This window comes from Balaenoptera ricei, chromosome 19, assembly GCF_028023285.1.
Source record: "Balaenoptera ricei isolate mBalRic1 chromosome 19, mBalRic1.hap2, whole genome shotgun sequence".
NCBI classification, from domain to species: Eukaryota; Metazoa; Chordata; class Mammalia; order Artiodactyla; family Balaenopteridae; genus Balaenoptera; species Balaenoptera ricei.
In genome coordinates, this window is record NC_082657.1 from 50,984,996 (window position 1) to 51,001,158 (window position 16,163).

General features: G+C 38.8%; 2 protein-coding genes across 2 annotated transcripts in view; one reads left to right on the forward strand and one right to left on the reverse strand.

Moving 5' to 3' along the window:
- Positions 1–16,163, reverse strand: part of GLG1 (golgi glycoprotein 1) — a 155,840-nt gene that overhangs the window by 106,915 nt on the left and 32,762 nt on the right. The window lies entirely within an intron of this gene.
- Positions 15,247–15,909, forward strand: LOC132353867 (large ribosomal subunit protein eL36-like). Its single transcript, XM_059905366.1, is given in 2 exon segments — positions 15,247–15,474; positions 15,820–15,909. Coding segments are annotated over 2 exon segments (318 nt in total).

The following is a 16,163-nucleotide window of genomic DNA, read 5'->3' on the forward strand; positions in this document are numbered from 1 at the left end:
CATACTGTCTTGATTACTTTATAGTAAATCTTTATAATAAGTGCTGAAATACAAGTAATGCAAGTCATCCAATTTTACTCTTTTTCAGCTGTTTTAGCTATACTAGCTCACTTGCATTTCTATATAAATGCAAGACTCAGCTTGTCAGTTTCTATTCCCTAGCCCCCCACAAAAGCCTGCTGGGATTTTGATTGCGATTGCATTGAACTGATCTGCAGGTCTTCCAAATCTAGGAAGAATATTATCTCTTTCTGTTAAGTTGGATCTTTACTTTTGTGGACAAAGAATGTTGCCTGCCATTCCAGTAAACAAACAATGTTGCCCGTCATTCCAGTAAACAGCAAATGTGGCCACCACCAAGCCACCAGCCACTGCAGCCCCCACCCCGTCACAGTGCCACAGTGCCACAGTGTGCTATAAGGGGAATTCAGGATGGAGTAAAAACAGGATACTGGCCCTAAATAGTTAAGATGCGTATCTAAGAAATAATTTCAACGAGTCCAGACTCTAGCATCTTCCCATACATAGAAGAGCAATAAAATCATTAACTTGAAATGTCTGGGTTTTTTTTTTGCGATTAGCAGTAATCTTTTGATGTTCAACTACATGACTCTTTTTCAGCAAAAATTCCTATATATCCTAGCTCCTCCCTTACCTCTTTGGAACAGTTCCTCAGAGCTATCTTTCAGCAAGGTCCCGAAATAAAACATAACTTACTATTTTCAGGTTGTGCATTTTTCTTCAGTTGACACTTTCTTTGAGCAAATTTATTCTTATGTATTTTTTACTGCAAATGTTAAAATCTACTAAACACATAAAAACAAAGCAGAGGGCTTCCCTCGTGGCACAGTGGTTGAGAATCTGCCTGCCAATGCAGGGGACACGGGTTCGAGCCCTGGTCTGGTAAGAACCCACATGCCGCCGAGCAACTAGGCCCGTGAGCCACAACTACTGAGCCTGCGCGTCTGGAGCCTGTGCTCCGCAACAAGAGAGGCCGCGATAGTGAGAGGCCCGCGCACAGCGATGAAGAGTGGCCCCCGCTTGCCGCAACTAGAGAAAGCCCTCGCACAGAAATGAAGACCCGACACAGCCAAAATAATTAATTGATTAATTAATTAATTTTAACAAAACAAAACAAAACAAAAAACCAAAAAAACACAAAACCAAAGCAGAGCTTATGCTTTTTTTTTGGCTACGCTGAGTCTTTATTGCAGCACACGGACTTAGTTTCCCCGCGGCATGTGGGATCTTAGTTCCCCAACCAGGGATCGAACCTGTGTCCCCTGCATTGGAAGGTGGACCACCAGGGAAGTCCCAAGCAGAGCTTACTCTTTGTGATACCAGGTCTCAGATTCTCCTACGTTAACTGGGTGTCAATTTAGTTCTGACACTGTGAAATAAAATTCATATTCTATAGCAAGACAAGAAAAATTTAAACAAAAAATTTTCTCTGCCCTCTGGCCTCCTCTCTCCCCGCCTACTGTGTAGCTGCTTTATGCATCAACCAAACCTCCCCCATCAGAAGAAATACCTGCTCAAGCTAAGCAAAGAGCAACATTCTCCTAAAATCAACAAGACAACTCCTTAAAAGATAACATTCCTTCTTGATCTTGTAAGGGCCATGCTTAGATCTGGATTGTGTAAACTGTCAATAATACGTCATCTAATGAATAGCCCTCGTCTAAAAGGACTTATGTAACTGTGTTTTGACTTCCAATGGGAGGAACAGTTCTGGGGGCTTTCTGAGATGCTCTTCCCAAGTTATAATCCTCAAATTTGGCTCAAATAAAATTTTCCACTACTTTCATATACTGACTACTGATTAATTTTCATCGTCACACTAACTACCCAGAGTTAAGGCAGATCCCACAAGTTGAGGGCTCGGTTTCACAAGACTGCCCTTACTTCAGATGCCAGTCGTGAATCTCAGGTCCCAAGGACACTTGTAATTCTTCTGACTTGGTTACAAATTTGAGGGTCCCCATGACCCCCTCCTCAAGTTTAATAACTCTCTAGACAAAATCACAGAACTTAGGAAAACATTTTACTTACATTTACCAGTTTATTATAAAAGATACAACTCAGGAACAGTCAAATGGAAGAGATGCCTAGGGCAAAGTGAGGAAAGGCGCCACCGAGCTTCAGGCCCACACAGGGCATGTCACCTCCTGACACCTTGATCTGTTCGACAACACAGAAGCTCCCCAGGTCTTCTAGTTTGAGTTTTTATAATATAACGCTCAGTCTCCAGAGAGCCATCCCACCCCATCCTTGGAGGCTGGTGGGTGGGACTGAACGTTCCAACCTTCTAATCACTCCTGATGACCGGCCCATTCTCAGGCTATCTAGGGGTCTTAAATCACTTCATTAGCATAAACTCAAGTGTAATGAAAGGGGCGTGTTATGAAGTAACAAATCCTATTACTCAGGAAATTCCAAGGGTTTTCGGAGCTCTGTGCCAGGAACTGGAGACAAAGATCAAATATATATTTTATTATACCACTCTTAAAAAATGAGGAGGTGAAAAAAAAATTAATTACACGGGACTGAGTGAACTGATGAGGATGATTATAATTTTTGTGACTTTGTTTTTTTTTTTTTTTTTTTTTTTTTTTTTAAAAGATCTGACCATTTCTAGTGTTTTTCTTTTACCTTTCTTTTTTTTTTTATGAACATTTTTTTTTTTTTAACGTGATAATCCATTTATTTATTTATTTATTTATTTATTTATGGCTGTGTTGGGTCTTCATTTCTGTGCGAGGGCTCTCTCCAGTTATGGCAAGTGGGGACCACTCTTCATCGCAGTGCGCCGGCCTCTCACTATCACGGCCTCTCTTGTTGTGGAGCACAAGCTCCAGATGCGCAGGCTCAGTAATTGTGGCTCACGGGCCCAGTTGCTCCGTGGCATGTGGGATCTTCCCAGACCAGGGCTCGAACCCGTGTCCCCTGCATTGGCGGGCAGACTCTCAACCACTGTGCCACCAGGGAAGCCCTGTGACTTTCTGTTTGAATAAAAAAAAAAAAAAAAAATCCCACAAGGACTCAGAGGCAAAAAATATACAAATCAATTTTCACTGCAAAGTAAAGGAGCTGTTACAGTGGAGGATTACTGGACTGAATGTCAATATTATGACATAGTATGAGTGTGTTTCGTGTTTGGTAATTGCAATCATTGTTGCTTTTGTTGTGGTCATCCAGTTACAATGCTTGGTGTCAGTTTATTTATCTCTTGTAAAAATAAAATACAGTGTGTGTGTGTGTGTGTGGAAAAAAAAAAAAAATGAGGAGGGAAACCTGGTTTCTTGTAAATACACCGCTAATTCTCCAGTGTGGAAGTGCAGTGGTGGTGTGTATGAGATGGACCGCTCAGTCTCCTCTACAACTGCCTTTAAAAAAATATCAGGGCTTCCCTGGTGGCGCAGTGGTTGGGAGTCCGCCTGCCAACGCAGGGGACACGGGTTCAAGCCCTGGTCCAGGAAGATCCCACATGCCGCGGAGCGACTAGGCCCGTGAGCCACAACTGCTGAGCCTGCGCATCTGGAGCCTGTGCTCCGCAACAAGATAGGCCGCGATAGTGAGAGGCCCGCGCATCGCAATGAAGAGTGGCCCCCGCTTGCCACAACTGGAGAAAGCCCTCGCACAGAAATGAAGACCCAACACAGCCATACATACATACATACATACATACATACATAAATTTAAAAAAAAAAAATCAAAACTAGGCCGGGTCACTTCGAGCACAAGGGCCAGAAGAATGTGAGCAGTTTCCTGTGGGGTTTGCCTTTACAGTGTCGTTGCAGCCACACCTCAGAAAAGGCAAAGATTCAGGGAGAGTTCTCCATTCTCCCTTTCTTAAGAGAAATCTTCCCTCTTAATTTGTACTTAAGTCCATGGTTGAGTCACAGGACCTTGTTTTATCTTTGCTCAAAATTTGTTTTGACAGATTCTAGCTTAACAGTGTTAGTTAGACAAATGGCAATTTTCTGGAACATTCTTTTTTTTTTTTTTGGCCCAGTGTAGAAGCGCGGAGTCCTAACCACTGGACCGCCAAGGAATCCCCTGGAACATTCTTTAAAATACGGACTCCATAGCAGTTTCCATTCTAGTTCTTATTACACTTTGCCATTATTTTGGTCTTCTTGTAGCTGTTAAAAGCTGAGTTTTCACTGTATATCCAAATTCCATAATTTGGTATAAGAAACAGCTCTTTTATAGAAGTAGCCATCTGATAATAGCAGGACTCACATATACAAAGATACAAATTATCCATCTAGATTTATCATGGGATTATTAAAAATCCTCAACCATGGGAATTCCCTGGTGGTTAAAACTCTGCACTTTCACAGCTGTGGGCCCAGGTTAGATCCCTGGTCGGGGAACGAAGATCCCGCAAGCCATGTGGCGCAGCAAAAACAAAAAACAAACCAAAAAAACCCTTCAACCCAAAGCATATGCATCCAACATTCTTCTTTTTATTTTTTATTTTTAAATAAGTTTATTCATTTTATTTATTTATTTTTGGCTGTGTTGGGTCTTCATTGCTGCACGCGGGCTTTCTCTAGTTGCAGTGAGTGGGGGCTAGTCTTCGTTGTGGTGTGCAGGCTTGTCATTGCGGTGGCTTCTCTTGTTGCCGAGCACGGGCTCTAGGCGTGCGGGCTTCAGTAGTTGTGGCACGTGGGCTCTAGAGCGCAGGCTCGGTAGTTGTGATGCACAGGCGTAGTTGCTCCGCGGCATGTGGGATCCTCCCGGACCAGGGCTCGAACCCGTGCCCCCTGCATTGGCAGGCGGACTCTCAACCACTGTGCCACCAGGGAAGCCCGCATCCAACATTCTTAACCATGGCAACATAGTTTACAACCATGCTAAACCTCAGTAACATAAGTCTTTAAGAACCAGGTACAACACAAAATGATCTTTAAAGAGATACTTGGGAATTACTATGCTCACAAAAACAGTCTTGGGGAATAAAAACCAATATGTACAATTCCTCAGTATTACTTATTTAAACCCTACTTTGTTTGAAAATATTTAAGACAGAATTTTTTCAATAAATGGGTTGAGATTCCTACACTCTTCTGAATATATTAGTGTTAAATATCAGTTGGTCACTGAAAGTCAGATGGGACATCATTAAATCAGGATGAAAATGACTAGTCAGGGAAAGAACTATGTTATACCCAAGAGATGCTAATATAAAAAGATGTAATTTCCTTCAGTTTATTTTATAGATTTTGTGGTAAAATGGAAAAAAATAATTTAAAAAACAGTTATAGCTGTGCTTGGACATATTAACTAAATGGACTATTCTCACATACTGATCAAATGATCACTATGGTAGTTTAAAAGTTCACAAATTACAATTTTTCCTTCTTTGAAAACTGAATCAGGTCACCAAATTCCCCAAATCATAATCTTGTCTTGTTTAGTGGCTTTGTTTCAGACAACGGAACATAAAATAGGTCAGTTATTCATGTTGCGAAGGGACTTGCCATACAGATCAAAAACAAAAAACTTAAAACTTAGCACAAATTTCCTTTAAATCACTAACTCCATCAATACATTTAAAATGTGATTCTATTCTTCAAAGAATGATTTGCCACTATTTTTACATTTCTGTATAAAATAACCATGCATAACACCAAGATAACTGTTAAAAGTGTGTCAACCAGATTCTTAATATAGTGCAGCAGTGGCAGAATTTTCACATACTGCAGAAGATGGCAAAGAAGAAAGTCTCCTGCTAGCTCCTTTTTGTACAGCAAGAACTAGGATCATGCCTGGGCTTTCTATCACTTACTTATGCTAAGGAACTCGCTCTGGAACACATAAACTCATATTTGTATTTTGCTTTGGAATTTCATATGGTTTTACTTAGCAACAGATTAACTTTATTAATTATGTTTTTCTCGAGCTAATTATTAATAAAATGTGCTCCCATTCTGAAAACAGGTTGAGCAATGGCTCAGAAACAATTAGACTAGGATAGAAACAATTTCTGTGGAAAAAACAGTCACTAATTCATACAGGACAATTATAATAAGCTGGTGAGTTAATTCTAAATTCCTAAATCACACACACACACACAAATACCCTTTTGCTTTTACTACAAGAAAGTGAAAGAGTCCTATAGGAGAAAAGCAAGATGATGGAAACGGGCAACAATACTGAATATTTTTATCACATTATAGAACTTGGTTTTAAATACCAGAAGTTCTTTTACTAGAAAGTTTAAAGTTTTTTTACTAGGAGAAATGGACTTCTCTCCACAAAACGTATGTTTTTGTTTGAGGCTAACTCAAGCACGTTTATTTAACCAATTTTTGTATGGAGCACCCTGTTAGGCAGGTTATATGGAAAATAACCTAAAGTCTGGAGCCAAGGGGTAAAAACAGAGCTAAAACTAACAGTCTAACTGTATGTAGGCTGTTTACATTATGTAGGCAGATAAGAACAACTTATAAGAACAACCCTAATAATATGTCTTTAATTAACTTAATCGTATTCTCATAAAGAAAATGTATTCAGATTGTCACTGTTCAGAACAGTGAAGTAGTTTATTAATTTAGTAGGAGGAAGATTTACCCTCCACACTTGAATCAGTAGGGTGAATCTATACTTTTCCTACTGACCAATTTCTCCCTCAATCCCCCATAAAATTGGCATAGTTAGCAAAACTAGAAGGAACCCAGGGTCTGATTTAATAGATTTGTAAATCCTTATCTCAAATATCACAAACTTTTCTATAACTACATAATATTTGAGTTGTGAGTTTCATTTTATTTTTAGAGATATTTATTCACTGGATAGTTATCCATTTTATTTTATAGTAAGTTAGATGAAGTAAAGCAGTAAGAATCTCAATTGAGAGAAATTTTAATCATAGAGAGTTTTACGTACTAAAATAGGCAGGATCTAAGAAGCAACGGAGTATAGGCTACTCTAAGAGCATGTGATTGGGTGACGGTGAACACAATTTGCAGACACTGCTAAATCAAAGCCCAGGAGAACATTTTAAAATGTTAGACACACACTAAAGAAAGTAGTAAAACAATGAAACTCTGGGTAATTAAGAATTCAAAATATTTGCATTTTTATTTACAGATGGTTCTCAACTTTCATAATCTGATTTTCATACATTATATACTTACATACCTAGGAGAATTTTAAATGTTGATTTTAAATATTGTGTTTACCAGCTGGCAAATTTTTAAGCTACTGAGTGGAGGTACTACTTGCCCAGCAATATTTCACCTTTGGCAGTATCACCTCTTAAGGCATATCATTGTGAAATTATTAGAATATTTTATTGGGCTTAGAGGGAAAAAAAGGTAAGAAAAATGCAAGTGCTAAATACTAGCAGAAAGAAGCATTTCAAATTTAATTTACTGCTTTCTGGCCTAGAGCCAGTCTTCCATGAATTCAATTATAAAGGATGAATAATAAAATGAAAGAGTGTGCATAAATGTTTGAACTATATTATTGAAGACTGTACCTAAAAGGTTAAGAGTAAGTTAGGATTTTATAATATTTGTTAACTCGCCGAGCACCTGCTTTATAACATGTAAGTTTAACTTTAACCTATATGACTTTTATCCTTGTATCCATGGATACACATTCATAAATTTGAGTACTGGAGAACCTGAAGACATTTTTAGTGGATGTGAAGAAACTGCTTTCTTTCTTGGGCCAGGGGGGTGGGGGTGGGGGGAACACTTGTTTTCCCCCCCAAAGTTAGTTACTTTGGCCCTACTTTGGGACTGGAGTAGTTAGAAGAAAAGGGATATCCCAAGAGAGGGGCAGATAAAATAAGGTTGACTCTTGAACAACTAGGGGGAGTTAAGGGCGCAGACCCTACTCACAGTCAAAAATCCGAGGATAACTTTAGAGTTGGCCTCTGTATCTGTGGTTCCACATCTGTGAATTCAACCAACCTCTGATCATGCAGTACTGTAGTATTTACTGAAAAAACATCTGCGTATGAGTGGACCTGTGCAGTTCAAATCTGTACCTTCAAAGGTCAACTGTAAAATGAAAATTTAACTTACTTCTGTTATCCATTCTGTCACTGACTGTGCGTCTTCCTTTCACTTTTTAAATGAGGAGTCAGACCACATTTCCTGATTTCCTGCTTCATGTGATTTTTATCATTAAGAGTCATCTTCTCTATCCCATTTTTTGGCTTTCTGCTGTTTTTGATGTTTAAAAAACAACTCTCTCCTCCTTAACCCTTTATCTTCTTTAACCCTCCATCCTCTCTTAGTTTTGGACAGTGACACAAGATTATGTGTCAACTTGACTGGGCTAACAGGTGCCCAGATACTTGGTCAAACATTATTCCCATCCAGGATTTAGTCTGATCTCCTTAGCGTCAGTGTTTCTAATGACCTGACAGTTTTTGAGGAAGCCTGGTCAGGTATTTTGTAGAATGTCCTTCAACTTCGGTTAGTGTGATGTTTTTCTCATAGGATATAGGTTTTGGGGAAGAACTGCCATTCTCAACACATCATATCAAGGGCATACATGCTGATGATGCCAACTTTGATCACCCGGCCAAGGGAGTGTTTGCCAGCTTTCTCCACTGTAAAATGACTCCCTTCCACCTTTCCACATTCTACTCCTTGGAAGCAATTCACTGAGTTCAGCCCATACTCAAGAGGGGAATGGGGAGTTCAGCTCTACCTCTTGGAAGAGGAAGTATCTACATAAATTATTTTTAATTATTTTTCTACCATGGCATCATCATTCCCCCAGTAAGCAATGCCCACATACCCAATGGAACGTTGGGTTTACTTTTGATTCCTTTTTCTCCTGTAAGTCCCCTATCTTAGTCCTTTAACAAGCTCTCCTTAGTCATCTTTTTTCAGTATTAGATTTAGTCAATCTCCTTTCTTTCTGTCATTGCTTTAATCCAAATCCTCATTTTCTAGATGACAATCTCTGAGGTCTTTTTTTTTTTTTTTGTGGCCTCCATGCCTTGTTCTGTTCCAATCTGCCTTTCACATATCATACAGTCATACTGTATGAGACAGAAATTTCCAGAGAGACAGAAAGAGTATCCCTGATTTGTACCTAGAATGTAGAAAGTACATAATAAATAACTGTTGGGGAAGTAGAAGATACAACAAAATTTTTCTTTACCGTAGTTTAGTCTCCGTGCTAGGAAAATAAAAACAGCTTGCAGAAAATTAAAGAAACAATAGAAATATTTAAATGTTAATTATTTCAAACAACACAAATTGCTGAGGTGTGGATGAAAAGTATTTATAATACAGGAAGAGTGTAAACGTCAGAGGAGAAAATGTTTAAGGTGCTGCAAAACTACAACTAACGAAGAAGCTAAGAAAAGGAAAATGTCCTTGCCCAGGAAAATAATCTAAGGAAATCTTTCAGACTCCTCAATGGTCTCTTCAGATCTGGTGTTTTGAATTTTTTATAGGAGAACGTCTTGACTAAAATGACATAGCCTATTCCACAGGAATCCAACCTTGTCTCTTGACCTATGAGCTGGAGATAATGTGGTATAGCTTTTCCAACTATTTAACGTATGAAATAAAAAATGGTAACAGTGGCAAAAAAGTGTGGGGGGGGGGGTTACAAAGGAGACACATTTTTGTTGAGAAAATAAAGTGTAAGTTACCCAAATGTCATTTACTTTTTTTTGCTTTTATAGAATGCTCACAACATTTCTGACTAGAAAAGGTTTAAAATTATATTTTAAAATAGGGAAATATGATTGCATAGAGGTTGAAAACTTTAAATCAGCAAAACACCAAAACTTTACTATGAAGTTCTCAAAGTCATTGCTGAGGACTAACAGCTGGGATCTACAATTTGGGTTATGGAACATGAGCACTGGCCTCTTGGACTTGCCTTTCATCAAAAGAGACAGAGAGAGAGTGCATGCTAGCGACCGCGTGCGTGTGCTATTTGCCTCCTCTGTTCTGTGTTTTGGTGGAAGGAGCCCAGTAAGTTCAGTTACCTGTGTTATGAACATCTCCTTCAGCTCTAGCTTGGCTCAGGGTGATTTCAGTGAAGTTTACCATGCCAACTCTTTAGAATGTGAAATGAGCAAACTGACAAGTATCTCTTTATTCTAATGAAAGAAGTGAATTCAAAACATTAGTTTCCTAGGACACAGAACTGTTTTTGATTTGGGTCACTCAGAAATAAAACTCCCCAAAATATTCTTAAGTGGTTCAGGAACTTGGACAATGATAAACAATAAAATATTTGCAAACAATGCGGGCACAGATGGAGGTGTAGGGATAAGAGCTACTTTGGCCACCTTGCCAGCCACCAGGTGGAGGCTGTGAAGGAAGCCTGCCCAGAAGTGAACGCAGCTAAGAGGATGAGCCCAGTATTTAGCTAAGCCCAAAGCCAGGGTTATACCTTATCTTTACAGTTACATGAAGTAAATTATCTCTTTAGCTTAAGCTAGTTTGGATAGGACTCCCTGTTATTACAAAAGAATCATAACTCCTGACATAGTGAGGAACATACACTTTATACTTAAATCTCACTCTGATAAAACAAAGGTGAAAGAAACAATAATTTTGCCACTCTTTAATCTAGCCCATGTTTATTTAAAGTTGTAATGACAACACAGTAAAGGTCCCTTTTCTTTCAAAGAAATTCAGTAGGATTATGTACTCTATATGTTAAATGCAATGAAGTTACCCGATCAAATTTAAGGAGATATGGGGAAAAGGAACAAAGTAATTTAAAGACATTAATTTTTCTATTCTCTAGCAAATGGGCCTGTTTACTTCCACAGCACATTAACAGCAACTTCTCTCTTACATCTTCCAAAAGTAACAAGCCACACTTTCATATCCTATATCTATCTAATCTCAATGGGATCTATCAGCCTTCTAAATCACAATTTTCAAGAAGGCCTAGAAGAGTTACTAAATTTTAACCTGCTTATTTGAAGTCTCATTTGTTTTTTAATGGGCAGATGGCAAACTACTAAATTTACAGCTCAATATCATATAAATTCTATTAACACATCCCTGGCCGCAGCTATAGTGTACTGAAATCCTGGAGGGGGATTTCAGTGATAGTCTTACAGCAAAACAAACCAAATGGGAGTTTTGTGGAACTATTAAAAATAAAATGCCTGCCTCTCTGGAAGGCCCATGGATAACATGTAATTAGCCTTGGAAAGAAGTCACCATGCTTGTTTTCTCAGACAAAACAAAACAAAAAATAGAGTTTTGCTGCTGTTGGTTTGTAGTAATTGCTGCTACAACTACTACAAGAATGCAAGAGCCAAGAGAGAAAGCAAAAAATATTAAACAGAAAGACAAATGTGGAAGAGAACTTGCTTATGTTTTCAGAACAATGGTTCTAGATCACTGATGTAAAAATGTCGTAAATCTTATAGCCTGGAAAAATTAACACACTCAATTTTGCAATTCAAAGCATTCTGAATTATTCAATGTTTGGAATAACTCCAGTTTGACTTTACAGTGACTTTCTCAGCTGACAATGAACCTAGACATAACTCATCATGCAAAATGCAAACATCAGTGTTGACCTTAACTACTGTGTGAGCATGTTACAAGGCACACAGTTATCAAATCACGTAAGGGGCAAAAGTATCATTCCTTACAGCACAACTACATTTATTAACTTATTTCTTTTGCCTGTGTCAACTATAAGATACAATATGAGTGGAGACAAAAGTACCAGCTGTTAAGCATCCCTTCACCATAACACAAATTTGATTCACCTTCTGCCATGTCTCTGACACACGGCTCTAAAGCATTTGTTTTGAGACTTCCCTGAAGGTCCAGTGGTTAAGACTACGTGCTTCCAATGCAGGAGGCTCGGGTTCGATCCCTGGTCGGGGAACTAAGATCCCACGTGCCGTGCGGTGCAGCCAAAATAATAAATAAATAAATAAAATATCAAAATAATTTAAAAAATAAAACATTTGTTTTGCTGTTCAAGAAAAGACATGTCTAATTTAAGACCACTAACCTCAAGACCCAAGAATCACAGCCTCAGCCTACTGCAAATTACCAAAATATTTGATCTTCCTATAATACTTAAATACCTTAATTCCTAGCTTGTGTAGTCCAGAACGACACTATAAACCACATTCTTTTTTTTTTTTGGGCCGTGCCACACAACTTATGGGATCTCAGTTTCCCGACTAGGAATTGAACCCGGGCCACAGCAGTGAAAGTGCCGAATCCTAACCACTAGACCAGACCACCAGGGAACTCCCATAAACCACATTCTTAAAGAGGAGTGGCAAGCAAAGCCACTTGTTAAGTGTCAAGAAAAACTGTCATTTCCTTAGCTACAGAGCATGTAAATATAATAGAAAATAAGAAAAATTTGTTTTTAGTAGAAGGAAACAAAATTATTACATCACATTCTTTTACATCTCACCTGTAGATTTAGACCAGAGAATGTCAAATTACAACTGCTTTGCTGCATATATATAAGGTAGCTTAGAAAAATGACTCACTAAAAAAAATTGAATCCTAAAATAAATTTAGATCACTGGATTAAGCTATTTTCAAAATAAGGTTGTTGTAAAAGTTTTAACCTTACATTTCCACCAAGCATGTCACAATTCATGAGTATGAGGTGAGTGACCTTTTGTCATCCAGGCACTATAACCGCCATCAATCAGTGTTTTGGTAACCATTTTTTTTTTATATCAAGCCTGAGTTTTCCACACTGGTATCACTCAACTTCCTACAGCCACAAACATATCTGACTAACTTAAAACCCTAAAGATAACAAAAACATTTTGTTTCATCTGTGTTGTGTGTGTGTGTGTGTGTGTGTGTGTTTAAACTGAAATGAATGTTACCCTTGACTTTAATGACTCTTAGGTCCCCCCTTGTAAAATGTGACTTCCAGCTATTTAATTTTTATAGTTCCACATATATTTTCCATTTGCAAAATGCTTAATCAATAGTATCTTAAATCTGGTATACATAAAAAAGCTTTAAAAAATACGTATGCGGTAATCCATTTCTGGTAATGGTGGGTTAAATTTTTTGGAACAACTCTCAAACTATAAACAACTAAAACTGTTGTAAGGGACTTCCCTGGTGGTGCAGTGGTTAAGAATCTGCCTGCCAATGCAGGGCACATGGGTTCAAGCCCTGGTCCAGGAAGATCCCACATGTCGCGGAGGAACTAAGCCCATGCGCCACAACTACTGAACCTGTACTCTAGAGCCCACGAGCCACAACTACTGAAGCCTGCGTGCCTAGAGCCTGTGCTCTGCAACAAGAGAAGCCACCACAATGAGAAGCCTGCGCCCCACAACAAAGAGTAGCCTCCGCTCACTGCAACTAGAGAAAGCCTGCGTGCAGCAGCGAAGACCCAATGCAGCCAAAAATTAAATAAATGAATAAATAAATAAATTTATATTAAAAAAAAAGATGTACAAATACTGTCACACATTCTTCTAGCAAAAGAAGGTGTTCTAGATACGTGTCACAAAATACTGCATGATAAAGACCTTCTTGCTGAATAACTGAGAATACTATATTTCATTTTTATCCTTAGAAATAGTTTGTTCACTCAATTGAACTTTGAGTTTCAGAAAGTTTATCTAGGATATTGTCATCTAAAGACTCAGTCTGAAATGTTGCTTCTATACTATTAGAGTATAGACCACTGCTGTCCCACAGAAATACAATGTAAGCAACATATGCAATTTTTCCTAGTAGCCACATTAAAAAAAAAGGAAATAGGTGAAATTAATTTTAATATGCTTTACTTAATCCAATATGTCCAAAATGTTATTTCAACATGTAAGCAATGTAAAAATTGAGAAAGTTTAAATTTCTTTTCTCTTTCCAAGTCTTTGAAATCCCATGTGTATTTTACAGCACACCTCAAATGCACTTTTTAAGTGCTCATTAGCCACATATAGCTGGTGGATACCATACCAAAATACATGTGTCTACAGTGCTATTTGTCTCTTTACGTTTATCTTCTAACTCATAAAATTGTGAAGTATATTCTTCTGTCAATGTTCTTCTCTTTGGGACTTCCCTGGAGGTCCAGTGGGTAAAATTCCACGCTCTCAATGCAGGGGCCCGGATTGGATCCCTGGTCAGGAAACTAGATCCCGCATGCATGCCACAACTAAGAGTGCACATGCTGCAACTAAGAAGCCCGCATGCTGCAACTAAGAAGCCTGCATGCTGCAACGAAGATCCCATGTGCTGCAACTAAGACCTGGCGCAGCCTAAATAAATATTTTTTAAAAAATGTTCCTCTCTTTGCCATTATGAGCAGAAACGGAAAAATTCTGAATTTTCAACTGTGTTCTGTGAAAGCTTAACGTTAACTACAAAAATGGTATCTTAAGAGTTACAAACAATGCATCTATATAATTGTAAAATACAAAGTAAATATTCCCTTTGTTCTCTGAAAGACTTCTAAAAAAGAATAAGTGTCACGAGATATCCATATTCACAAATATTATTTTTCAAAAAAGAAACTCAAAAACTAAAATTGGGTCCAATAGAACCCTTTTGTACAAGAGTTAAAGAAATGAAATAAACTTGACAAAATCTTTAGGGAACAGGAAAATATAAAAAGTGATCTAGCAGATTGGAAATGGAAGACCCTAACAATTTTGTAAAAGAAAGTTGGAATACTACCTGATTTTAAGACTTGCAGTAGAGCAATAGTAATTAAGAGTGTGCTATTGGCAAAAGCACAGATTTACAGATAAAAGGAATGAATATTAAAACTTGTAGATTGCACGGACGTCCCTGGTGGCACAGTGGTTAAGGCTCAGCGCTCCCAACGCAGGGAGCCGGGGTTCAATTCCTGGTCAGGGAACTAGATCCCACATGCATGCCGCAACTAAGAGTTCACATGCCACAACTAAGGAGGCCACGTGCCGCAACACAATCAAATAAATAAATACAACCAAATAAATAAATAAATTATAAATAAATAAAAAGTACAACGGAAACAGAAAAAAACTTGTAGATTGCAAACCAAAAAAAAAAAAAAGAAAGCAAATTTTACTACATGTAAATCATACCTTAATTTTTTTAAAAAGGAAAAAATGATGAACTATGGTAAATTTAATTTTTTAAAAAAGTAGAAGAGTTAATAAGCAGCTGGGTATAACTGTAGAGGAAATTAGTATACTGAAAGGAAAGTAAAAAGAAATTATCCAGAATGTAGCATGAAGACGAAAAGTTAATAAATATGAAGACTCTGCCTCAGCAGCCATTAAGGAACAAAGCCATGTCTCTGTGCTACCCCATGGCCATGGGCCTCAACAAGGGCCACAAAGTGACCAAGAACATGCGCAAGCTGAGGCACAGCCACTGCCACGGATGCCTCACGAAGCACACCAAGTCCCTAAGGGACATGATCTGAGAAGTATGAGGCTTTGCCTCATACAAGCAGAGCATTTGGGACATGCTCAAGTTCTCCAAGGACACACAGGCCCTAAAGTTCATCAAGAAAAGAGTGGGGGGCTTCCCTGGTGGCGCAGTGGTTGAGAATCTGCCTGCTAATGCAGGGGACACGGGTTCGAGCCCTGGTCTGGGAAGATCCCACATGCCGCGGAGCAGCTGGGCCCGTGAGCCACAACTACTGAGCCTGCGCATCTGGAGCCTGTGCCCCGCAACGGGAGGGGCTGCGATAGTGAAAGGCCCGCGCACCGCGATGAAGAGTGGCCCCCACTTGCCGCAACTAGAGAAAGCCCTCGCACGAACCGAAGACCCAGCACAGCCAAAAATAAATAAATAAATAAATTAATTAAAAAAAATAAAAAAGTAGCTAAAAAGAAAAAAAAAAAAAAAAAAAAAAAAGAAAAGAGTGGGGACACACATCCACGCCAAGAGGCAAGAGGACCTGAGTGATGTCCTGGCTGCCAAGAGGAAAGCAGCTGTCAGGCACTGAGCCCCCTCCCCTCTCTGTGCATAATAAAACCTTTAGAGTAAAAGATAAATAAACATGAAAAAATAGCAAGAAATCTAACTTAACTGAAGTTCAAGAAGAAGAGAAAGAGTGGGGTGGAGGCAGATAATGGCTGAGAATTTTCCATAAAGAATGAAAGACAGGGCTTCCCTGGTGGCGCAGTGGTTGAGAATCTGCCTGGCAATCCAGGGGACACGGGTTCGGGCCCTGGTCTGGGAGGATCCCACATGCCGCGG